We start from the raw sequence: 25,008 nt of genomic DNA, 5'->3' as shown, positions 1-25,008 counted from the left end.
TCAGCTACCACTCAGACTGTCCACTTTTCTTACTCCATAATTAAATCCCTCAAAAAGGCCTTCACTCAAATCACTATTGTTGTACTACTCCGTGTGCCTAGAAATGGGATCTGAGGATGTACTGATAAATGGTTAAAAATGTTGCCTAATTTCACTGCATGTGTTGTAGACGGTCTTCATTCCTTCCCCCGCCCCAAGCCAAAATGCCATTTGACAATTTTCTGCAGCTGTGCTCCTTGGGAAAGCATCCTATACTATCCTTTAGCCCCACTTCCACCAGCAACAGTATGTTAGGAGGTTCACTGGCATTTCTGTTGGTAGGGAAAAGTAGTCCACTTAAGATATTTAGTCATGGCCCCAGGTTGCTTTTCAGCATCACCCATGTATCTTGCAGGGATAGTCAGAAAGGAAAAATAGAAATGCCAATCCTGCACTAGCCAGAGTGCAGTGAACCCCTTGGGCACTACCTTCCCCCACGGAATGGTCTCATTTATTTGAATCTGAATCCCCCCAGCATCACAGTACCCAACTAAACCTCTCAGACCCACCGTCTGTATCCTAGGAATCACCACACAGAATCATAGCAATTAGAGAAGGAATTTACTCTTCTAGTCCCTCTCCCTGGCTGCTGCAGGATCCTTCCTATAGGGATTTTTAATCTTTGGCCAGTCTAAATACCACAAGGAACTAAAGCTCACATTGGTTCCCCAGAAAAACTATTCTACAGGCTTATCCTTGTTAGCCTATTTCTCTTCAAATTCACTCTATTTTCTTCCTCTTAATTTCATCCAGTTATTCCTAGTTATACTCTTTTGTACATTCTCTTCTTCCTCACATTCCAACATTTCTCTGCTTTCTTAGACGCTTAAAAAATCCAAATGTGTATAATCAGGTTAAAATATCAGTCAGACCTTCCAACTTTGCAGTTATTTTAGTTGGTTTTCTCAGACTTCTCTCCCATTGCTCTACAACCTATTTTTGGGATGCCCAGAATTGACTGCAGGTGTAGTTGTAAGAGTTTTACAGAGAGGGACTGCCACCTCCATACTCTGTGGCACAATGCCTTGGTTTACGCAGCTCACAACTGATCTTCTTAGCTACCACTTCAAATGGCAAATTTCTCCCTCATTTAATCTAAACTATCACCCAGGTCTCCTTTGCTTTGTTACCTGATCATAGGCTGAATTATACAAGTAACTGCATGTGAAAATTCAGATTTAGGAGCAATCCCACTAAAATCAACAGGTCTCCATAGGCAAGTCAAATATTTGCAGAGTTGAGACATTGTCATTGTTTCTTCATACATCTCCCAGTTCCTCACTGGTTTTCAAACTACCTGAAAAGTAATGGAATTAATAGGGGTTCACCGATACAGATTTTTTGGGGCTGATACTGATAGCTGATTTTTAAAGAGGCACATTGGCCAATACCAATCTGATTTCTGATACCAGCTTGGCAGCTTGAAGAGCTGCATACAGGTGGTTCAGGCCTCTACAGTGAGGGAAGAGAGGGGATGGGGCAAGCACTGCCCAGCCAGGGTGGGGTGGGTACGGGACAGAGCTGGGGCTAGTCTGGTGGGCATAGGTAGGGGCTCTCCAAGCTGTGCTCCTCACCGCCTACGTACTGCGCTGTGGCAGCACGCATGTACGGGCCATTTACTGGCCAAATTATCAGCCGTATCAGGCTGATTTCCAATACAGACAATTTTCTTTATATTGGTGCTGATCTGATATGCTGCAAACTCCTTTCCAGCCCTAGACTTTTTCCAATATAACCACTAGATAAACTTTCTACAACTCAAACCACAGTACTTCATTATTTTATACTGCAGAAGCACTCAAAACATTCTGGGTGTTGTTACAACACATAGGACATGGGAAGCCAAGATGAAGGGGGACTAGTCACCAAACGCAAGTATGTTACAAGTTTTACTTATGGTATAACAGCCAGTTTTCTGATCCATCTCAAAATGTGTCCAAGCAAATGCGTGCAACACATTGAGCACTTTCCGCAGGCGCTAATATACTGAAGTGACCCTCCTTTGCCTCAGACTCGGCCATAAACATAGCAACTATTGGCTTTCACCTTTAACATTCTGGGAAGGCATGATCATAGTACCTAGAGGTTGCATGGTTTATAATGACCCTTCTCAGAGCCACCCCAGGTGCACTCAAGTATCCTTCTGCCATATCTGTGTAATATATCCACACAATATTCAGACAACAGCAAGAGCCTTATGCCATTACATACGAATGCAGGGCTTAGAGATCACGCAAGACAGTTTTTAACAAAACTAAGGAGTGCCTAACAAACCTGGCACCATTCTGGTAACAGAAAAAGAGGATAAGACAAGGAAATCACCAACACAATACAGGGAGCACCAAAATTTTTAACATACATCCACAACACAACCAGATGCTTCTTGTGGCTCTTGTAGTGCAGCCAGGTTTGAACAGAAAAAAGGGGCGAACAACCTTAGTTATAGGATGGAGATGTTAAGATGCTCTGGACACAAAGTGGCAAGATTTTCAGTGTGGCCGAGCACACAACATTCCACAAAAGAATCAGTGGAAGCTGAAGATGAGCCCAGATGTCACTGCCACCCTAGCAGCATAGAATCACAGAAAATTTGGTTTGGAAGGCACCTCAGGAAGTCATCTAGTCCAACCCCCTGCCCAAAGAAGGACCATACCCAGTTAGATCATCCTTGTCTAGCTGGGTCTTACAAACCTCCAAGGATGGAGATTTCACAACCTCTCTGGGTAGCATGTTCCAATGGTTTACTACCCTCCTTGCGAGTGTTATTTCCTAACCTAAGGGTGGGGAGCAGGGGAACAGTGATACGCGGGTGCTCTGTCCCTGCCTGTTCTGTTGTCCCACACTGCCAAACTACAGCCACTGCTGCTGCCTCTCACTCCCAACCCACTGACTCCAACCCTGACAGTGGCCCTCATTCCCAAACCGCAGCACCCTGCCCCCCTGGACCTTGATGGTACCCCTCACACTTGACCTGTACCACCACCCCCACCCCTGCTGGTGCTCCTCACTCCTGACCTGCAGCCCCTTGGCCCCCTGCCCTGCCAGTGCTCCTCACTCCTGACCCACAGTTCCCTGCCACCCCAGCTGTCCCTGTACTGACTGGGCTGGAAGGCAGTGGCTGATTCATGCAGGCTGTAGCAGAGTGTGTCCAGCCCCAGCGTGGACTGGAAGGAAGGAGGAAGGGAGGCTTGTGGCACACCCCCACCATGGGACAGGGCTGCCATACTGTTCCAAGCAGCCTAGCCATGGCCTCCCTCCCCTTCTTCCCCCACTCCTCCCAGGCCACTCAGCCCCTGAGAGCATAGGCACTGGCCCCTGTGCTATGGGCCCAGCCACAGAGTTCCCCGTTGCCTTCAGAGTACCCCCCCACCCCTTCCCCCCACTGGAGGGCCAGGCAATCCCCTGCCCCCTGTGCCCTGTTGCAACCCCAGGCCCCATCCCTCTGCCCTGACCAAATGCCTGGGATTTTGCTTTGGTCGACTGGTAGGAGCAGGGGGAGGGTGATCGGAGGCAGCAGGGAGCACCACATGGGTCTGCGCGCATCTCTACAACCGCAGGTAGGTAACATCTGTACTCCCTATTGCCTCCAATTGCCTTCCCCCTGTTCCTGCCAATGGAGCAAAGCAAAATCCTGGACATTTGGTCAGATTTCAAAAATCCACCCCTATGGAGATCAGAGGGCTCAAAGAGAGAACGTCTCAGAAAACCTGGACTTATGGTAATCCTGGCACAAGAAAACCTTACTTTCTGTAACAGTTGGTAACTTCACTCACATAAAACAATCCCCGATTTCTGTTGTTTTAATGCAACTACCTCCTTCCTTCCAGCAGAGAGCACTGCAGGACACAGCATCACTGTCTTCTGTGCACTCAGCCCTAAAGGGCTGAGCTTCTGCCTTTGTGTGGCTTCTAAGAGGGCTGTCTCAATACACTCAATGCAGAAATTCAGTAACATGGAGCACTGGTTGTTCTGGCCTACCCCCAACTTGTGCACAGCTTATGCCCCTTCCCCTCAGCCCCTGAATGCTCCCTGTGAGGATTTCCGTTGTTTCTCCTTAATGAGGGTGCTACTCAGAAGGCTTTTAATGAGGAGCTAATCTGAACCACCTGTTGGAAAATCCCCTGAAGGATTAGAAGCCTACCATGCAGTTAGGTCTCAGATTTATGCAGTATCCAGACCTCAGGGCTAAAAGGAAAGGGTCACTCCAACATTAGGAATACATAATGTCACTGCAGAGGAATGGGGTCTTGTGCCCAAATCTTGGCAATGAAGACTGCTCCCTACCTCCAACAAACTGGCTCTCCTGAGTCCCAAGCGATTTCAGTGTCATGCTGAACAGCTAACATGAATGTCCAGAGACTCTCTGCTCAGTCATTCCTGGCACCCCCAAATCTAGAGCACAGTAAGTAGCACGGGGAGGGCCCTAAGCTCACTGGAACCACTTCAATGGCCCAGAGGCATCAGTTAACAGCAGTGGACCTGCGCAGCTGGGTTACTGATCAGTCAGGCACCACTGTGTTTCTCAGTTTGCACACACTGGGGATTTTTGCTGCTTGTGTATAAACATGTGTCATCTCTCTCCTCAAATGGCAAACTGCTTTGCAGCACAAGAGAATAATCACTGACCATGAATGGCATCCCATTCTTGTCTCCACAGACTCCTAGCTATGACACAAAGGATGGCTCTTCCACACTTTTACTCAACTTTTCTAGGTTTTTTCTTTATTTTAACCCATGGGAATTGCACTTTCTGCTCTCCCTTCATACTGCAGGTGGCAGATGTCTAGGACTAGAAGAGACCTGTTATTTAAAATATAAATTCTTACTAACATAATTATTTATAGCAGTTCTCTGATATGAATCAAGTTTTCTAATTTTCATATGATGAAGTTCCCCACATTGAGAAAACACACCCATGTGCAGCTGCATGTGAATTAGAGAAGGATGTCTTTTCTGTGATCCAGGCTGCAATGCCTCTCTGCTTGCAGCCCATGAATGTACTAGGTTCCTTTGCTACTGTACAACACTGCTTATTCTGGTTTAATTAGATGGCTACTATCAAGCTCTCTTCCAACATTAATACTTTCTAATTATTCCTTCAGAACTGAATAGGTATGTTTTAGGTTATTTTCCTGAAAGGTATTCATGTACATTTCTATGCCACCACCTCCTCCTTTCCCCACCCTACTCCCACATACCCTGTACTCATTTTCAGATTTCCTCTCACCTCCTGATGGATTGGTTTGATGGGCTGGTGGTCAGACATCCACCTGGGAGAAAACTCTGTCCGCTGAAGACGCTTTTCCTGAAACAGGGATGAAGATGGAAGAAAGAAGGGAGGAAGAGAGAAAGACATGTACTAGGGTACACTGATGATGTGGAGAACTTTTAGATTAGAAGTAACCATGAAGCCATTATTCAATTAATAAATGGACAGCATCCACACAGACTGGCTGCAGAACTGATTTTACAGAGGCAAAAAGTGTCAGGAACTTGACTCCAAATTTGTCCCATCCTAAAGTAGTTATATCTACATCTAGCCACCACTCCATCAGTGAAAGTCCCATGCCCCAAAGATGAGGCTGAAATTCCCCGTAAGCAGGTCCCTACAGAGTGTCTCGGGATCTTGTACTCCTCAAATTGCAGGCAGTCTTCTCTAGTCCTGAGGGTGTTTGATGGCTAGTTCGATTTAGCACCCCCAGCCAGCAAATGGCACCATGCAGAGATAAAACAGGCTGCCCCCCCACCACTCAGCCTGCTCTCACTCACTTTCTGGGCAATCATGTTGCAGATCTCAGGAAGGAAATCCTCACTCAGGAGTTTGTAGAGCTGCCGTTCTCTTAGGGAGGTCCGCTCTCTGAAGCTCTCTGTGACTCGTCTCCATTCCTCTTCTGTCTGACACAGCAGCCACCATGTCCCACGGCCTGGGCCCTGGGATCCTTCAATGAACACAGAGAGACACTATTTTTGGTAACAGTTACTACTGGCAATTTTTCTCCTATCCATACTTTATTTTCCATGACTTGGGAAATGCAAGATATTAATAGAGTACATCCTTCACTATTAGATCATGGCCAGGAGCACAGCACTGTAGTGCCTGTAAAAGGAAGAGCTGCATTGCACTGGCTTCATTCAAAGCTCTTGCTTTTTAGATCTGCTCCACTTTAAAATATTTAAATATTCTCTGAAAGAGCGGGGCGGGGAAGGCGGAGGAGTGAGCATCCTACCCCAGCAGTTACAACCCTACCCAGGATGTAAATCTACTATTTTCCAAAAAAACCCAACCCAAACAAAAAACCCCCTTAGGTCACTAAATACATTGTGGGTTAGAGGTGCTCAGGCATGCACACTGCTATACCACTGCACTGATACCAGGAGACCATGTCTAAAGTTGAAGCCATATAAATTAGTAGTGAATGTTATTCTGCTAAGCTCACAACACTATTTCTGTAGTTTCAGGTTTGGAAGTTTTCTTGAATTCAGAGTGTAGGGAGGTAGCAGTCCAAGAGAGGGAATCTGAACTCTAGAGAAGGAAGAAAAGAGGAGTGGAAAAGACAAAGCCAAAGCTGCCACCATTGCAACAGGTCTAACATAAGCAGTATTCAGGCCAAAGGAGTCTCACATTTGAGAACTGAGGTTTCTGCCCAGCCACTTTGGAGAAAACTACACTGGCACTTCCCTCTTCCATATACTTCATTATTTTTTGAGGGTCAGAGGTATAGGGATCTGAACTCTGAATATCCCTAGTTCATGGTTTATACAGCATTTAGAAGTATAAATTTAGAGTAAACTCCTGAACAGAGACGGGAGAGAAGGAAGGAAGGATTAGAAAGGCCATTTATTGTCCACCCACTGCTAAGTATGCTCATGGCTTTTTCCCTTTGGTATCATCACAAGCAGGATGCATGTCAAAATGTCCCATATTCCACTCATTTCTGGAAAAATAACTTAGTGGTTCTACACAGCCATTGACCTTATTGGAATAGAGGAGGCCCCCACCACCTTTTTCCACTCTCAGGCCTCTCTCACAATAAGCCAGTCATGAGTCTTTCCTCATCCTAAAATAGTCCAATACTACACAGGAAGCATTTAGCTGCTCAGGCTCCTGGGAATAAGCAAACTTGTTACTTTGATTCCTCATTCCAAATACAAATCAGAACCAACTGAGCAAAAGAAACAGGGCACCACTTCTAGAGAGCCTCTCCTCCTGTGGGAAGCTCATCCCTCTAAGCTTTGGGTGTGTGAGAAACTGCACGAGCAATCTATATGATGTCCTTACCATTTCTCATCTGTGTCTCATGCATGAGAAAGTTCTCTTCTGCCTTCTCCCTGAAAGGAGGAAGGAAACATGTAGTGAGGAAATATGAAACATACTCCCAAACACTTCAGCAGCTGACATGGAGCCCCTTCTGGGGAAGAATGCAGCAGAAGTTCCAGGAATACCACCATCACACAACGGCATGAAATTTTTGTAAAGAATTGAGGTTAAAAGTCTGCCTTGAGGCAAGACTGCCTTGAGGTGGCCACTCTACCACCATGGCTGGAGCATTCCAGCTGAAGAAGGGAGGATTCAACCAATGGCACACAAGAAAGTGACATGATTAGCATCATGTTTGGCCTCCCTTAACTCTTTCATAGATTTCATAGACATTAGGGCTGGAAGGGACCTTGGGAGATCATCGAGTCCAGCCCCTTGCCCAAAGGGCAGGAAGTCAGCTGGGGTCATAGGAATGAATGGCTCTCAGTTGGGTCAGAAACTTAGGTCCTAGTCTGAAGTCTTGAATTCAGACCTTTGGATTAGTGGAAAGATGCTTTACCTACTCTGCCCCTGTGTCCCACTTCAAATGGACAGGGCTAGCATGTGCTAGCAACAGTGAGCCCTTTTACATCATGCTGAGGAACTGAGTCAGTCTATGATCAGGAGGAAGAATCACATCCACTGTTTCATTTGTCTCGCACAACTTCCAGCAGCTGCTGCATTGTCCATGGAGCCTCAGACAAGTACCAACCAAGCCCAGGTGTTTAGCAAGAGTAATGCATAGAGGTCATAGCTGCAGAAGAAACTACTATTTGACTCCCAGCTGGAAAAATAATATTTGGGTACAGAAGACAGTTAGTACCACAGGAGGTCTTGAGGGTACAGCAGGATTGTTAATGCCAAGTAATGCTATGGAACTTTCTCCCTGAAGGAGCTGCATGCAACATTTCTATTCTAGGAAAGGCCTTTTCATACCTCAATAAATTCTCCTCCAGCAGTTTTTTTCGCTTTGGGGGCCGCCCCCGTCTCTTGCCAGTTTTCCCTGGAATATTTGGGGTGTTCGTCTGTCCCCCACCTCCCCTGGAACACAATCAGAGATTATGAAATATCTCCTGGGGAAGGGAACAGTGGCAAGTAAGGGACATGGAGAGAACAGAATAGTGTGGAGATATCAAAAGAGCTGCAATAAGCCCAGATAGCAGCCAGGAATTAAGTACAGTAGCCAAAGAGTGGGAGGGATGGAGAGAGACGGCACTCTCCACTTCCTGGGGACACTAAATTATGAATAGTCAGTGCCTTGTAATTGCTACTGAACACCAGGGGCAGACAGCTCAGAAGCAGGCAGCGAGAGTGGCTGAGGAATCCCCCTGCCCTTCTGGCAGGCTTTTGCAATGCCACAAAGGCTGTGCTTGGCTCCAGCTGCCCTGCAGCATGAATTCAGTTAATGGTGTACTTGGCAATCTCCCCCATGCCCTGTACAAACACCAGCTGCTGTCACTCCTTCCGTGACAGCTACAGTCAAGCAGATTCTGTGCAACTCGCATTTGCTGTTGCGCAAAGTATTCCTCTCTGCTCGCCCTGCTTTCTCTTCCTCATTTACCAGGGCTTTGTGGAAAGTATGAGTTAGAAGCTGTTACCTGTCCAAAGCCAGCTCTCCATTAGGTTTCGCCTGCGCTGGCTCCTCTTTGTACATGCGAGTGCCATAGAAATACCAGTAGAGGGCGCCATTGCTATCCTCACCCAGTGGTTCGACCCGGAGGCTGTCTGCATCCAAACCCTGTGTTCATCCAGGGGGGGAGACAGTGACAAGTTGAAAAGCAGCCACATTAAATCGCTCATAACAGGACAAATCCCCCCCTTACAAACACCTGCAAGGCCCCCTCTCCTTTTGCTCTGTGAAAGATTCAGATGATGTGTTTTTCCAATGCTCTCTCTAGGCTTAACTATTTCATTTTTGCTGCTCAAAACAGCAAAGGCCTAATTCACGCTGTGCCCGACTCCAGCCAGCTTGGAAGGCATTGTGCAAACTGCTCCTCCCCCTGATCTCCCAATGCAGTTCAATGCCATCCTGCAGCAGGCTCACCCCAGGCCCCAGCACTATGCCCTAGCACCTACAGCACTGCCACAACAGTTGGAACACCTCCAGATATTCAAGCTAGGATCTTTGTAGAAGTGGCCAATCAGGCCAGTTGGCACAGCAAGTATTGTGCTGTGAATACCTCTCATGAGACACCCTACAACTTGTTTTGATTGTGTGTAGTTTAATGACCCACATTTCCAGAGGTAGAACTCAAGAAAATGAAGTACCTGCATGACCACCAAGGACCTGTCCTTAAAAACATCTCTCTTTTTGGGTAGAAAAGAGAATATTACATCTCCAGAGCTGTAAAATGTGCAGGCAATGGGAAACCTGCACTCCTCACCAAGGGGGTGGCTTAAACTGCTGAATTTAATGGGGGGGGGGAAAAAAAAGAAAAGGGAGATCCACTCATGATACTTCAAAAGCCAGATTAGGTTAGGAGACAAAGATAAACAGAATATAAAGGAGCAACACTTCCAAGGCACATCTGAAATCCCCACGTATCACTTGTTCCCAGAACAGAGACTAGACACAGTAGTTTTATAGTTTCATAGTTGGTAGGGTCGGAAGGGACCTGAGCAGATTATCAAGTCTGACCCCTTGCCTTGGCAGGAAAGAGTACTGGGGTCAAATGACCCCAGCAAGGTATACATCTAGCCTCCTCTTAAAGACCCCCAGAGCAGGAGCCAGCACTACTTCTCTTGGAAGTTGGCTCCAGATCCTAGCCACCCTGACCATGAAGTAGCACCTCCTGATGTCTAGTCTGAATCTACCCTCTGCCAGCTTGTGACCGTTATTTCTAGTCACTCCTGGTAGCGCTCGGAGGAACAGGGACTCCCCCAATGCCTGCTGGGCCCCCCTGACTAGTTTGTAACAGGTCACTAGATCCCCACCCCCCCCAGCTTTTTGTGGAGGCTGAACAGGTTCAGGTTCTGTAGCCCCTCCTCGTAGGGCCTGCCCTGCTGCCCTGATCATGCGAGTGCCCCCTCCTCTGGACCCTCTCCATGTTGTCCACATCCCTCCTGAAGTGCAGCGCCCTGAACTGGACACAGTACTCCAGCTGCGGCCTGACCTGTGCCACAGAGGGGGAGGATCACCTCCTTGCACCTGCTTGAGATGCATCTGTGGATGCATGACAAGGTGCGGTTGGCCTTCCTGACTGCATCCCCACACTGCCGGCCCACGTTCATCTTGGCATCAACAGTGATTCCAAGATCCTTTTCTGCCTCTGCACTGACGAGAAGGGAGTTCCCCATCCTGTAGGTATGGTGCTGGTTCTTCTTCCCCAGGCGCATCACCTTGCACTTGTCAGTATTGAAACCCATCCTGTTCTCATCCATTCACCCCTGTAACCTGTCTAGGTCTGATTGCAGCACTGTCCCCCAGTCTGGAAGCTAAAAGATGTAGAAAGAGCTGGAGTGAAGAAGGAAAGTCAGCACCATGAAAGCAAAATATTTCCTACCCTCTCTTCCTTCCCACTTAGGTTTCACAGCAATCCAGCCCAGGTCCCTGATAACTACTATACCCCCATAGTGTATAATGCCCAAAGCACCTTGAGGAGGTCAAAGACATCATCTGCGTCAAGCCGATAGTCACAGAGACGATGCAGGATCTCCACGCGGGTGCGAAGTGGCAGCTCCTGGAAGGTGGATTCCCGTAGGGGGTTAGGTTTCCCTTCCTCTAACTCCCAGCGGTAGTTGATGATGTCCTCAAGGTAGCTGTGAAACGTCTGGGATCTATTCAAGAGAACAAATCCCACCCATAGTAGGTTAAGATGCAAAAGATGACCAAGAGGGTAAAGAAATAAACATGTCTGGACAAAGCTGAAGCCATGCCTTCCGCATAGCAAATGAAGGGATCAGTACAGCCTTAGCAAACTTAAAATGTGGCAGGAGGCAGGCTGACCAACCCTGGGAAATCTCTGTGAATATTTGAAGCAACACCATCCTGTCATAACCACAGGATAACTGGAGCGCCTAGGCTTTCCACCAATCCACCTGCTGGCAGCATTCTCACTGCAATACCACAGGCCTTATCAGCTGAAGCTGCTTTATCAGTCACCTTTCTTTCTATCCCCCTGCATAGCAACTCATTTCAGCGCCAACACTCACTTGTTATCACCAGGGATCCAGGTTTTCCATTTCCCACAGAAAAATGGAGTAAACCATGGATTTTACCTTTAACTGGAGGCAAATGCAGAGTTCTCGTTTTACCAGACAAACCTGCGGATTTTGCCGTTTTGCAACGGGCTCCCTGCAGGCTGGCATGGGAGGAAGGCAGTGAGACAGGGGGTGCCATGCGCATGGACAATCATTGCAGCCTGAGAGCAGTTCTAGCAGGTGCAGGGGGATAGCGGGGAGGAGGATTGAGGCCCCCCCTAGGGAAGGAGGGAGCTGGGCAGGGCTGGGGCTGCTACCCAGCTGGGCAGTGCTTGGAGCCCGGGGCCGCAATGCATGGTTGCAGTGCCCCAGCGGCAAGCAGGACGGAGCCCACAGGTGGCTCATCCAGGGGAAGAGCTGAATCCCCACCAACATGTGCACTCCCAAGGGGCAGAGGGGACCTGCATCCCCCAGATCTGCATGTGGAACAGGTACAGGGTACAGGCATGGGCTCCCACCCTGCTTCCTTCCCCTGGGGCCTCCGCAGCCCAGCAGGCATGACCTGGTGCAGCAGGGAGCACTGGAGCAGCGCGGAAAAGCTGCTCACTCTGCACTGCCCTGGTGACACACCTCCTGTACACAGGAATGCAGTGAGGGCAGTGGTGCAGAGTTGCACCCCTCAAAGCAGCCATATGCACAGGAGGCACATTGCCAGGGCAGCAGGGAGCTTGCAGCTGCAAGCAGCTTCTCCACACAGCTTCATGTTTCCTCTGCTGCGCTGGGTCATGCTTGCCGGGCTAAGGAGGTCCGTTGATGGGAAGTGGGGCGGAAGTCCGCATCCACAGCTTGTGCCTGCCCCCCACACAGATCTAGGGGGTGCCAACACTCACTTGTTATCACCCCTCTGCACAGGGAGAGTGGGGGCAGGGGGCTGCGGACCCAGGTCCATAGCCCTGGCAGTGGAGAGCTTTCTCCTGCAGGGTTGGGGGAGCAGGTCATGTGGGTGGGTGGCAAGGCTGTTGGGGGGAATAAGAGGCACAAGCAGGGCCAGGAGGGCTGTGGGGAGCCTTGAATTTTAATCACAGATCTTTAGTGTTTATGAGAGAATTTCCCTTTTTTTTTTTAACCAGGGAATTTGTGATTTTATAATCAGGGAAAACCAGGATCCCTGGTTATCACAGGAAGATATAACAGTACATTTAATAGACATATTCAATCCTATTCTTCTGCCATTCTCTCTCTATCTCAGCTGCCACAGTCTTCTCCAGGTTTACCATCACCTGTCACATACAAGCAATTACCAAGTCCTTCTCTCTCTCATTTGGGAAGTCAAACTCTTCCTCCATTGTCCTAAGGCCAAAATGCTTGCCCGTGTCCTAGTCATGTCTCTCTTCCCCCTGGCCTCCCAGATGCTCATATCGATCTCTGACCACATATGAAATGCAGCTACTAGATTTAATCTCCTTTGCCTGACAATCATATGCATTACTGCCTTCTTGAGTGTCCTTTGTCACTGGCTCTCTACTGTGCCAAAAGTGAACTTCTTGTCTTTGAGAAGTGTTATAAATGGTGTCGGTTCTGGTGTATACACCACCTCGTCACACTTTAGACTGCTGACTGTGCTCAGAGATATATGAGCTTATATCCAATTTAAGATGGGAGATTTTTCCCCATCTGTGGACTGAAGTTCTCTCTCAAGGAACATGGGAACAAGAGTGACCATTAACAGTCCTGGGTATGAAAGACTTACAAAAATAATTACTGCCCCACTCCTGACTTGCCAATTCCACCCAAAATCCCAGAGTTGTGCTAAAACTATGCAAAAAATACCACTCAACACACAAAGAATCCATATGCTTGAAACTGCTAGAGAGCTTTTCCCACATATATTAAAAAGAGCTAGTAAAACTAAATGTTTCTGGCATAAATTGATGACTACACAAGGAAAGAGAACTGTGCCACTGTTGTAGAAGAACAACTCCCCAAACAAAAATAAGCTTATAACCAACAATGTTAGTTCTTCAACAAAGGCAAAGAAAAATATTAAGTCAGATTAATTGAAATCATCAAAACTACCACATTTACTTGAATATAAGCTGAGATCCACCCCACAAATCAGCACTGGGGAAAAGCTCTTCATCTGGCATTCGCATACAAGGAAACCTCATTAAATACATTGTCTATCATTAAAATGCTGCCAAAAGCAGCATGTGCTCAGTAATGAAAAGCAGCTATGAAGCTGAAGTTGATTAAATGCAGCCAACCCTGAGCATAACTATAAAACACATGGCCCTTATTGGGCAAACATACTGATGGGAACCTACCACAAGGATAGGTTAGTGCAGTCCATGTGAATAAGATATATGATAGCATTCACTGGGCTCAGTACCCCTCAGTGCTGACCCTTTTCCAAGTCATAGTGAGCCGCTACTTTGAATACCTTTCAACTTACTCTTCATTCCCACAGCTGAGTTGTAGCTTTCTTTCCCATTTCCAGTGATTCCTGTTTTTTCACTAGCTTTAAATATCTGGCGACTATCACCAGACAGGGCCCCAAACAGTTCACTAAGAATTCTAATGTCGCTCCCCACCCCAGCCTGTCACCCTCCAAGAGGTGAAGCCCTACCAGGTTGTCCTGAGCCTTGTCTGCATATACAGTTTTGGAGGATCCTGAGACTCATGACAAGAATACCCAGTTCCAGTCATGAGCGGAGGCCTATTAGCGCACAGATCCTTGCGGGGGGGAAATGCAGAGGACGTATCTGGAATACACAACATACTGAGCAGTGCTGAGCTATGGGGTCACCATGAAAAACTGCTGACTCTGCTGGGGCCCAGCCCAATGAATTATAAGGTAAATCATGAGCCTTTAGGGCTTTGGACTAATATCAAGCATAGTTTGTACTATATAAGAAGTTACAAAAGGGCTGCTTAAATGGAGTACCTGTGCTAAAATTTGCAGCAGTTTCAAAATAGGTAAAATGCATCAATTCTGGATGAATCAAGTCTATGAGTACCCACAGCAGTTTGCTTATAAACAAATTACAACAGGTACATTTATTTCAAAGCCAGTGTTTTCACATTTGCCCCTCCCTTCCATGTGCTCAGGGAGAGCAGGGTCTGACAATAAGTCGGGGGGAAGGGGCTACCTGACCCTCCAGATTTATTTTCCCTACTGTACCAGTGGAAAAGGGACAAATTAAAGGCAAACCTCCAGTAACTAGATTCTATACCTGGAAACAAATGTATAAATTTTCCTTATATATATTCTAATTATTGTGGAGGAAGTCACTTGATATTCAGGGGCATCTTACAGTTGATTAAATATGTTAAGTGTTAAACCAGAAAAAAAATTTAAAAAGCAACAGAGTGAAAGAGAGAAGAGAGAGAACAATGGCAGCCACAGGCTGATCATTTGATTGAAAAGTGTCTACTTGACAAGATCTTGTAAATAAGTGAAGCAATGCATCTGTTGCCATCTTGCAGCCCTGTGCCTATCTCCCCATCAAGCGCAAAGTGACAGTGTGCAAGCTCATTTCCTTGAATGTCATTTACTCAATCTCTTACATGGCAATGGTGGGTACTTGAATATACCTAGGATGACCATATGTCCCGATTTGGCTGGGACGGTCCCAAATTTTGTAGGCCATCCTAGTGTCCTGGCTGGTTGGTGAAAATAGAAACAGAAGTCCCAGACTGGTGACAAACCACCCGTACTGCCTAGCTTAACCCTTCCTGAGCAGTGGATGGCAGTGAGGGTTGGGGAGGGAGTGTCTTAGATTTCCTTAAAAATAATATGGTCACCCCTAGATATAGCTGATACATGGCCTTAGAAGCTAAGCATTTGTTCTCTTCAACATGACACAAATAAAGCATGCATCTTTCTGAGCACTTTTGTTCTGAGCAACTAATGCTGGTAGTTCATCTCACCAATGAAATAAATGTAGTTTGACTTCCTGGATAGACAGAATTGATTCCACTGACATACAGAAGGAATAACTAGAAATTTCCATGTTCCATGAAGCCCCTTCTTGTGTTCTGAAAACTGCAGAAATTATTCTTTGATAGACAAACCATTCAGACCACACAGCCATTTACCTTGGGGTAAGTACTGCAAGGCCATTTGTTCAAATGGTGGCCTCACCATACTTTTCAGGACATTTAATTTGAAACATGTAACTTTTAAACAGTCTGGCCACTGCTATGTCCAACCTGAGGACATGATATTAGATTATTTTTATAGGCTGGGGGGTCCCTAAAACTGCTAGCTGTTTACACCAAAAGCCTTAAGATCCAGATCTTTGATGAAACTATCAAATAAGAAAGAATGACACACACACAAGATTCAACTGTTATGTTTCAAATAGAATATAATTCTACCTTTTCCTGATATTGGAGAACATTATGCAGTTCCTCAAAAGAACACCTCAGGCCACAAGTTGACAGCATCCAAATTCCAGCTGCCTATGTTCAAGGTATGTGTAAAGATCTAGTGCAGTGGTTCTCAGGACACCTCAGCCTAAAGCAGGCAGGAGCTGACCTTCCAGGTCTGGCCTGCCCTGAGCTCCTCCCAGAAACAGTGGCACACAAGAACTGTCCCAAGCATCTTTGTTTCCAGGAACATGAGAGGGGTCCGAATGGGAAGGGCTACAGCCAAGCCCCCGGATCAGAGCCCTAATGAAGCAGGACTGCATATTGGGGCAGTCTTACCTGGTTACTGCTACAGCACCCTAGTTGGGAACTAGTGATTTTGGCGGGGCAAGTAGGCATTTCCAAGTTCCCAAAGAGTAAGGGGCAACAGGCCTTGTAAGGAGACACTATGGCTCTGTTTGTACTGACATTTCTGATTAGGTGAGGAGGAAATCCAAAGCAAGAGGCAAAGGCACACAACAGATTCAGATCCCTTGCATTAAAAGGCATACATTTTCCATACTCCTCCATTTTGTTGCTGTTCAGGAAAATGATCTAATCCAGGAAGTTCCCCAATTCCAGAAGATACTCTGAAGGATTTTCCCCACTTAATACACACTCCCTCTAGGGACTTTCTCTGTTGATTCAGCCAATTTGGATTGAGTTTGTCTTTGTACACAAAGTGCCTAAAACTAGAAGTTTCTTCTGTTCAGCCCCATACCAGACACATTGCAGGCTCTGTTCTCAGGAGTGCTCAGAGTCCCAAGCCCGTCAATTTGTGTGGACTGCTGCTGTGTGTTTGTCGCTTTGAATCAGGTTAGAATGAAAACCTGAGATGGGAACCAGATGTCTCATGGCATTCCCAATCACCCTCAATTCTAGCCAATTTATATTTATCCACCCTGCTACAGCTGGCTTTTTTCCCCAGACAAGCATGCGTGGACCTCTCAGCCTGTCAAGAGAGACAAACCAGCCATGGTTATTTTCATCACTATCTTTATTAATGGTTTCCCTCTGGAAAGACCCATTCTGCTACAGAAGGAAAGAAGGACCTGCAGGGAGTACTGCAGTCAACCTAAATAAGGACTCTGGCTGGTGATCCTATACACAAAGCAGAAGTGGTCAGGTATAATTGTTTAGCACTGTGCACTGAACCCAGGCTTAAGACCATTGTGGTCCAGGAACTGAAGGACCATATACTTTTATTTCTATTTGGGACTGTAGCAGTGGATTATCTGTGCACTGCACCTAGATCTTGACTCCTTTTCCACATCCAAAGAATATCAAGATGGAAGTCAGGTAGTTTTGTGAAAGGACTAAGGAACTCTTGTTGCAGCTAGTCATATCTCCATGAATCTGAAGGACTTACTACCTGTTTAGGATCTCAGACAGCATTTTCAGCCTCAGTACCCCAAATGAGGGCTTCCACATGGCTCAGAAACAAAGGTTCACTTCTACATGGATACCTGCAAGCAGCCAGAAGGGCTCTTCAAGGATAGTTTAGAATTGCAATACATCTCTTTACACACAAGTGCTCTCTCCCCTTAGTCCCCCTTCTTCCCCCTGCTCTATTTTATAAACCACTGCATCATTAAAGCTTCGTAGTCACAGACGATGGCCAAACTCACCTGGGCACCTGATCTGTTTTTCTACCCCCTACATTCCATCTTTGTCATGACTCCCCTGCCCCAAGCCCCCTGGGTAAAGCTCCTCTTTATCTTCTTTTATACTAGAAAAACACCTAGCACAAGACTGTTGTTGCTGCTAGAAAAAGCATACTGTTAAACAATAAGAGAATAACAGTAAGATGGTGACATGAGTTGCCTGTGATCTGTAGCAGCAGCTGCAAAAATTTCAGGGCAGTTTGACAGGAAAACGATGGGAACGTATCTGAGGAGCGGCTTCCCCATCTGGGTATCAGGATCCAGAACACTTAGAGAAATGCTCCACTCCCAAGAGGACAGCTCTGCAGCTCAGACCATCTGCTGCTTGACTAGCCCCCAGAACAGAGAGATTTCTCTCTACTCAAGGAAAAAGGAGCCTGAGACTCCTCCCATAGACAGGATATCACAACTGAGCAATCTGTCTTAACAATGGAGTTCCCTGCATTCAAAGCATCCTCTTCCCTGCCCTGAGTTTTAATGCAATAGCCTGCATTCTTCTGCCAGAAGGAGCATTTCTCCTGACCTATCCTGCTGCGTGAACCTCCTTCCAGACACTTGCAAGAAGTTGCTATACTCAGGCTGATCCCCAGAGAGATAGATCCCTATTAAATGGGAGACAATCACAAGGAGAACAGAGACGTTCACAGGGTTCTGGAAATAAATAGAAGAGAACTGTCTGGTGTTTCTGGTAGGTGGGCTCTGGAGAACAATACAGCTGTACAACTCCAGCCCACAAACAGTCCACAGGATGACCTTAACATGAAACAGCCAAAATCCCTTCTCACAAAATTACTACCCCCTCCCATAAAACATGGAGGGGGAGCATGTGCTAGTCTCAAGAAGTTTTCAAGGTATACCAGACCTTGGCTGTGAAAAAGGAAGTAAAAATCCCACCTTCAAGCACCCTGGTTCAGAAAACCTGTTCTATCTATCACCTTATCTGCACTTTTCACCGAGAAGAATTCAAAATAAAATTGTTACCTTAACATATTTTCCTAAAAAAAAAAAAAATCAACCACCTCAGCCCGTTCTACTACCCAAAACACTACAAACCAAGGTCTGGGTGCCAAAAGTGGAATCACAAGAAATGGCAGGATAACAAGGTGGAAAATCCAAGGCAGGATCTCCTGCTGACATTCAGCTACCACTGGCACATGCAGTTAAGCTTTCTGACGGTTCACATGCCAAGTAGCTGCCAGAATATCTATCATGTTGACAGTTTTTAAGATTCATAAATTTAATGCTCCTTAAACCATTTCCATCCATGATAGAACGGTCTCTCTGCCTCTTCCTTGTGACAGTTAGAGAGTAAATTGCTTGCTCATTTCTCAAATGAGTTATGAAAACAGTAAATATGGCATGTTTTAATCTCTGAGGGACAGTATTACTTATGATAAAAATAAGAGATCTGACAATCTGAAGAGCACAGCACAATGGTTATGGTGATCCAGAGGTGTCTTTTTCCACTCTCTACAGTAGAGTTCTTCAAAGTGGTGGTTTGGAGGAATATGGAAAAAGAGAACCAGGGGCTTCAATCTTCCCTTCAGAAAACATTAGAAAAAAGAAATGGTCACTTCAGTAGCTCCCTTTACTGCTTGACCAATAAACAGGAACAGTGGATGTGGGGCTGTGCAAAGCTTTGGCAGCCAATTCGATTTGAAGGAGATTTGGTCCAATTCAGCAGCCGAATCTCCAAATCCATATTGTATCAGGAGACTCATTAAAAGGTCCAAATTGAATCGGAAGCCTTTGAATCAATTTGGAGAGATTTAGGGCTGATCTGGAGATTCAGCCATAGGCTATGCAGGTTTCCCTTGCATAAAGTGAACCCACTTTACAATGTAACAAATAAGGATAGGTTCCCAAGGCATGAGGGAAGGAGGGAGGCTGGGACTAGGGAAGGGGCGGGGGGAGGCATGCCGTTCCTAGGGCTGCACTGTGCTATGCCTATCCCCCCGCACCTGGGCTCTGCCTGTTCCCACTCATCCCAGCTCCTGGGCTGTGCTGTGCTGTGGTACAGGTAGCTGGTGTTGGCTGCTCCCACGGCTGCTGCAGCAGGGGTTTGGGGGGAGTGGCAGCAAGTGGAGCCCCAGGGGGAGGGGGACATGGTGCAGCTTGTCCACACTCACACCGCTGCAGCACCCCCAGGAGTGACCAGCACCAGCTGCAATGGGAACTGTCAGTGGGTGCGAGGGTGGGGCGCCTCTTGCTGCTCTGCATACCCCAGGAGGGCTATGGGCTGGGGGGCTGTGTTGGGCTCTTCTTGGGGGCACATACCCCTGGATCTGCACATGGGATGACAGCAGGCTACCGCTGCAGGCTGAGGCTAGCGGCAGCCGCTGCAGGCTGACTTTTCCCGGTGCTCAGCATACCGGCTCCGAGCACCAGGAACAGCCCAGTGTCGCCAACAGCCTCAGCCTTGCAGCAGCAGCCTGCTGTCATCCTGGGTCCAGATCTGGGGGCACTGGGCTGTTCCTAGTGCTCAGCTCACCCGCCCCAAGCGCCGGGAAGAATCAGCCTGGTGTCGCCGCTATCCCCAGCCTGCTGTCATCCCGCATGCAGATCTGGGCGCACGTGCCCCTGGGAAAAGCCTGACAGACCCCCAGCCCTCAGCCCTCCTGGGGGGCACGGAGCAGCAAGAGGCATGCCCCCCTGCCAGTTCTCATTGCAGCTGGCACCGGTAACTCCCAGGGCTGCTGCAGGGTGAATGAAGACAAACTACACTGCATCCTGTGCCCCCCGGGGCCCCGCTTGCTGCAGCTCCCCCCAGCCCCTGCTGCAGTGGCTCCAGGACCAGCCAACACCAGCTGCCTGCACCACGGCACAACACAGCCCAGGAGCTGGGGTGAGTGGGGATGGGCAGAGCCCAGGTGCGGGGGGACAGGCAGAGCACTGTGCATCATTGGGAACAGTACCCCACCCCCAGCCCCTTTTCTAGTCCCAGCCTCACTCTCTCTCTCACACCGCCTGGGAATGTATCCCTATCTGTTAGGGCTGACCAAAGCTTTGGTAGCCGATTTGGCAGTCGAATCTCTGAATCCGAATTGGCCGAATCAAATCAGGACAGCGATTCAAAATCACCAAATTGAATCACTATCCCTCAAATCGGCCAAAGCCAGATCTGAATTAAATACTTGCCATTTCACACAGGCCTAATATTTATGGTTGGTTACAGCAGAGAAAACTGAAATAGACTTGGGATCCCTTTGGCTAGCTAGAACAATACTCTTGTTTTCTCCTCAGTAGCAGAAATCTATAGGTTCCCTGAACAAATCACTGTGCAGTGTAGAGAAGAATTATAAAGTTTTCATGCTCCCCTCTAGTTCAACAGTTAAGGGTCTCTAGAGAACATAAGTTTACCACAGAATCTGTTTTACAAGTGGAAAACACTAGCTCTATCTTCTCAGGTGGCAGCCTGTAATTTTTCAACTGGCAAAAAAAAAAAATTCACTTTTGGGAATCACGTAAGTGCTAATGAGAGCACTCACTGGGAGACGTATTCAAAATATTTTTTCCCTCCACCATAAGGGGTATTTCTCTGTTGGACAGATGAACTCAGAAAAGCTTAATTCTTAACAAGTAAACAATATTTCTGCACAAAGCAAATCTTTTAGAGGGAAGTAGGAAGGATTCAGGTGTTTGCTGGGATGACCTCAGTCAAACATCATTAGCAGGGTCAGGAAAGGCAAAGACTATTTCAGGAGAAAAAAAATGCAAGGGCCCAGCTAATGTTCTTTCCCCCACAATCAATCAATCTATCACAGCTTGTCAGAAAAAGAAAGCTTAGGCTGACCTTATCAGAAGCAATATGAGTTACTGCTACAAGCCTGACCTTGGGCACTGATGTAACAATGGAGGTCTTTTTTACTTTATTAGTTAGGTTTCTTATCTCAGGTGGGGGAGGGACAGTTGAAGAACAAGCTTTTACCCTAGCATCAAAGGCAACAGCCTACAGAGAAGTTAAGACAGGGGTGATGGAGGGAAGGAAAGTAGGTATCCCCTTATGATTTGACTGATATATTTCCAACTCCTTCAAAATATTTCTGTGAGAGGACAGCTATCAGAACTGGTAGAGGTAAACATAAAGTAGGTATCCTTAGAGGATGAGCTAAGACTAGCTTTGACAATAAAAGTGACCATGAGATTCACTGACAGCAAGTATCTTTAGTGCCTCTCCCCAAAGCAGTTAACTGAGCTAGAGTGAAAAAAGGGGAGTTTGGGAAAAATAAGAGTCTAGGCCTGAAGTCTTTGGCATCAAAGCTCTTGCCAGTATAACTGGCACTGATGCCTCACTGGGGTATCTAAATCCAATCCTAAGGAACACAGAAGGTGAAGGGAGAAAACAAGGATCAATCCTAATGACCTAGTACGCTTAAACCAGACAGGTATTAGAACTATGTAAGGAGAGGGTGTAGGAGGACCAATGCAACTGAGGTGCGGAATGCCTTTTCTCAAGCTGCCCTTGAGCAACTTCTGGCTCATGTTGAGAGCACCTGTGGACACTGCAAGAAGCTGCAGACAAAGGAACAGTCTTTCACAATAACGGGCCTGAGGCAGAAGCAGGAAAGGAAGTAGTAAAAAGCATACTGGGGGGGAGGGGAATCAAAGCCAAAGAATGTACCTTCTGCTTGCTTTTTTGACTCCAAGGGTTAGCTGGAGTGTAAGACAATTTCAAGGCATGCAACATGGCCTGTCTCTTGTCCCCAAAACCCTGTCATGTCCAATAATCTATTTCTCTCTCACAACACCATATTTCAGAACGGATATGCTAACTAAATGAGCCAACTCTGTATTACCGCTTGGGTTCATGTCCATGATTGCTTGGGAGAATTGCTGGTGAAGGAGAAAGAGCCCCCAGGATAACAAGTGTGGACCCCACAGACTTTCTCTTTCCCTCCACACTTCCTGGGCACAATGACCCAGTTCCCCGACAGGATACTGTTTCGTTAGAAAAGCAGTTGGGTTTAGGCAAGTGGAGACTAACTCTCCCCAAGAGTCCTTTTCTACTGCTTGAATTTAACTATGTGAAGGGTGGGAGATCTGAGGTTTCTGCTCCCCTGCAAAATACCTATCAGTCTTCCTAACAGTTCAAGGTCAAAGTACAGTTAATTCAGCACTCATAAGTACTCTACATAGAAAATTGCATCAATAGTTCCAAGAGGTCATCATTTAGACCAGTTTCAAACCTGATGTAGACTGGCAATTTAAGGTAGTGAGCAGGAAGCCTGGTGATGATCAAAGGAGTCTGTTTAGCTTTCAGTTACCCCTCTCTAATTTATACAGGTGAGTATGTTGGAGAAGCAAGCCAGTATCATCTCAGAAGAACTTCTTGAATCAGCTGAGCCTCAGGAGAGAAGAGTTGGCCTGGTAAAAACAAAGATTTTGTGGCTAAAAAGATTCCCTTGTTGCTTCCTCTCAAATAAACCTCCAGAACTAAAAACTAACAAAACCAGGAAAGGGAGCTGTTGCTGGGCCAAATCCCACAGCAAGATAGAACAGGAACAGCTTTGGAGAGAGGGAATTCTCCAGGGAGACTCAGGAAATGGAGAGCCAATGTGGGCTGTCTAATCTAATAAGGGATCACATCACAGAAGCATGTGCTGGCCTGACAGAAGCAAATGCAGTCACTTAACCTGGATATGACAGCTGAAGCATGCCACCCCCCAAAAAAGGGGAGCAGGAAAGAAGAAAGGAGTGCTCTAAGCTCATAGCTGCACACATCTAGAAGTTCCAGGTCTGTGTTCAGGGACTGCTCCCAGAAGCCACAACAGAAATATCTAGCAATAGGAGGTATTTTCAACTCAAGACACTTCAGCATCATTCATCAACTCAGAGGGTATACCACTGCCTGCTGTAAGCCACTGCTGTCAGCACTCTCATACCTACCCCTTTCTTTTTCAGAACCAAGGCCAGACTCATGAATGAGAAGGCATACCTCTCCTAGCTCACAGAAGCCAAAAAAAAAGTTCCTGCAAAGGAACTGGATTCATCTCAGTAGACATGCATACTTTAGCCTTCCTCAGCTACAGAGTGCCTTTGGTCTGAGCTATTCTTATGATTTTAGGCTTGCCTCATGTCTATCCCACCTGCATATTTGTTTGATACAGAGACGAAAGGCATAAATATTGGATCAAATATAAAAGTTTTCCCTTCCCTGTCTGTTCTTTGGAGGCTTTTCCCTTAACACGGGAAGATGCAAGGAAACAGCAGGAGGATTTAAATAAGTGTCTCATTGTCCCTTCCCCATTGCCCTGGACTTTTCACTATTTTGTGAAAACACAGAAACAACCGATCTGTGCTTCATAACCTCTGTAACTGGGATGTGCTAAGTAAAAGCAGCACTAGCAAGAGAAATCGTGGGTACCTGTTACTTTGAGTTGCCTTGCCAATTTCCCTTTCCCTGCTTTAAGCCTCCATCTAAAAGAGACTGATCTATATTTCTTCCCTTCTATGGTAGCAACAGGAAAGGTCCCAAGTATGAACATGGAGTCCTTCTGTCTTCACATAAAGTAGTGTGGAGTCAGCAAAGTCAAACTCAGAAAGTTTTAAGAGAGGAAGGATGGGGTTTTGTCCCTTCCCTACTAATGCATCATTTTAAGCCAGAAAAAGCAGCTGCTCCCAGAGTGAAGTTTGCTACCCTTCTCCTTACAGGTGACATGAATGTGCTTTTTAGGCAGGGCAGAAAGCATTTGTTTTGCATGCACTGACAGCCTCTTAGCACATAACAGTCTGAAGCTATGCCCATACCATCTCCCTTCCCTTCTGAATTCTCAGCTCACGGAGAGAACCAACCCGAGACACAGGACCCATTTGATGTAAGGGAGAGAACAAGTTCTGAAGAGGTTGAAGTTGGGTCCAAGTCTGGGGGAGGATCAGGATGATGAAAAACCTATTCCAGACTAAAAGATGCTTGGGGGCCTGGATTTTATTTTTAATTAACATAGAAAAAGCCTTCCTGTTGTTCAAGAAGAAGGGAATAATGAACAATCAAGAAAAGGAACAGCAGCAAGCAGATTAAGAAAGAAAAGGAGGGCAGTCAGAACATCTGCCCAACATCTGAAGCTGAACGCTAGCCAGTGGAAAAGAGCTAATGTCAGTGGCACAAGGTCGATGCAAGCACACACACACTCCACCATACACATGCACCCACACTTGGCCCACACTGCCATACACATAGACCCCCACATGCCCTCACATACCCCAGCCACACTCCCCCCACAAACTCTGTACCTACTCATAGCCCACATACCCATGTGCTACCTCACCCCACACATCTATCCATCCCAACACACCCACTTCCCCCTCAACATACAAGAGTAAGACTTCATTTTAATCAGATCAAAAATATTTTTTGAAATCCAATTAATGAATGTTTTAGATGTTTACTTTATAGAATATAAAATTCAGTATTTTTCTGGTTCCAAAATGGCAAAATCCCTTGCTGAGAAGAGTACATCC

General features: G+C 46.7%; 1 protein-coding gene across 1 annotated transcript in view; it reads right to left on the bottom strand.

Moving 5' to 3' along the window:
* The window catches only part of CECR2 (CECR2 histone acetyl-lysine reader), a 28,895-nt gene extending 16,073 nt beyond the window's left edge, over positions 1-12,822 (bottom strand). Inside the window, exons 1-7 of the mRNA XM_090041600.1 lie at positions 12,778-12,822; positions 11,600-11,637; positions 10,930-11,113; positions 8,935-9,074; positions 7,319-7,368; positions 5,809-5,978; positions 5,267-5,344 (exon numbers count right to left, since the gene is read on the bottom strand). Of these exons, the coding sequence (XP_089897726.1) occupies positions 5,267-5,344; positions 5,809-5,978; positions 7,319-7,368; positions 8,935-9,074; positions 10,930-11,113; positions 11,600-11,637; positions 12,778-12,822 (705 nt within the window). The remainder of the gene's footprint in view (positions 1-5,266; positions 5,345-5,808; positions 5,979-7,318; positions 7,369-8,934; positions 9,075-10,929; positions 11,114-11,599; positions 11,638-12,777) is intronic.
* Positions 12,823-25,008: the final 12,186 nt, after the last annotated feature.

Source organism: Crocodylus siamensis, chromosome 4, assembly GCF_052110815.1.
Source record: "Crocodylus siamensis isolate JL-2025a chromosome 4, ASM5211081v1, whole genome shotgun sequence".
NCBI lineage: Eukaryota > Metazoa > Chordata > Crocodylia > Crocodylidae > Crocodylus > Crocodylus siamensis.
This window is presented reverse-complemented; position numbering and strand designations above follow the sequence as displayed.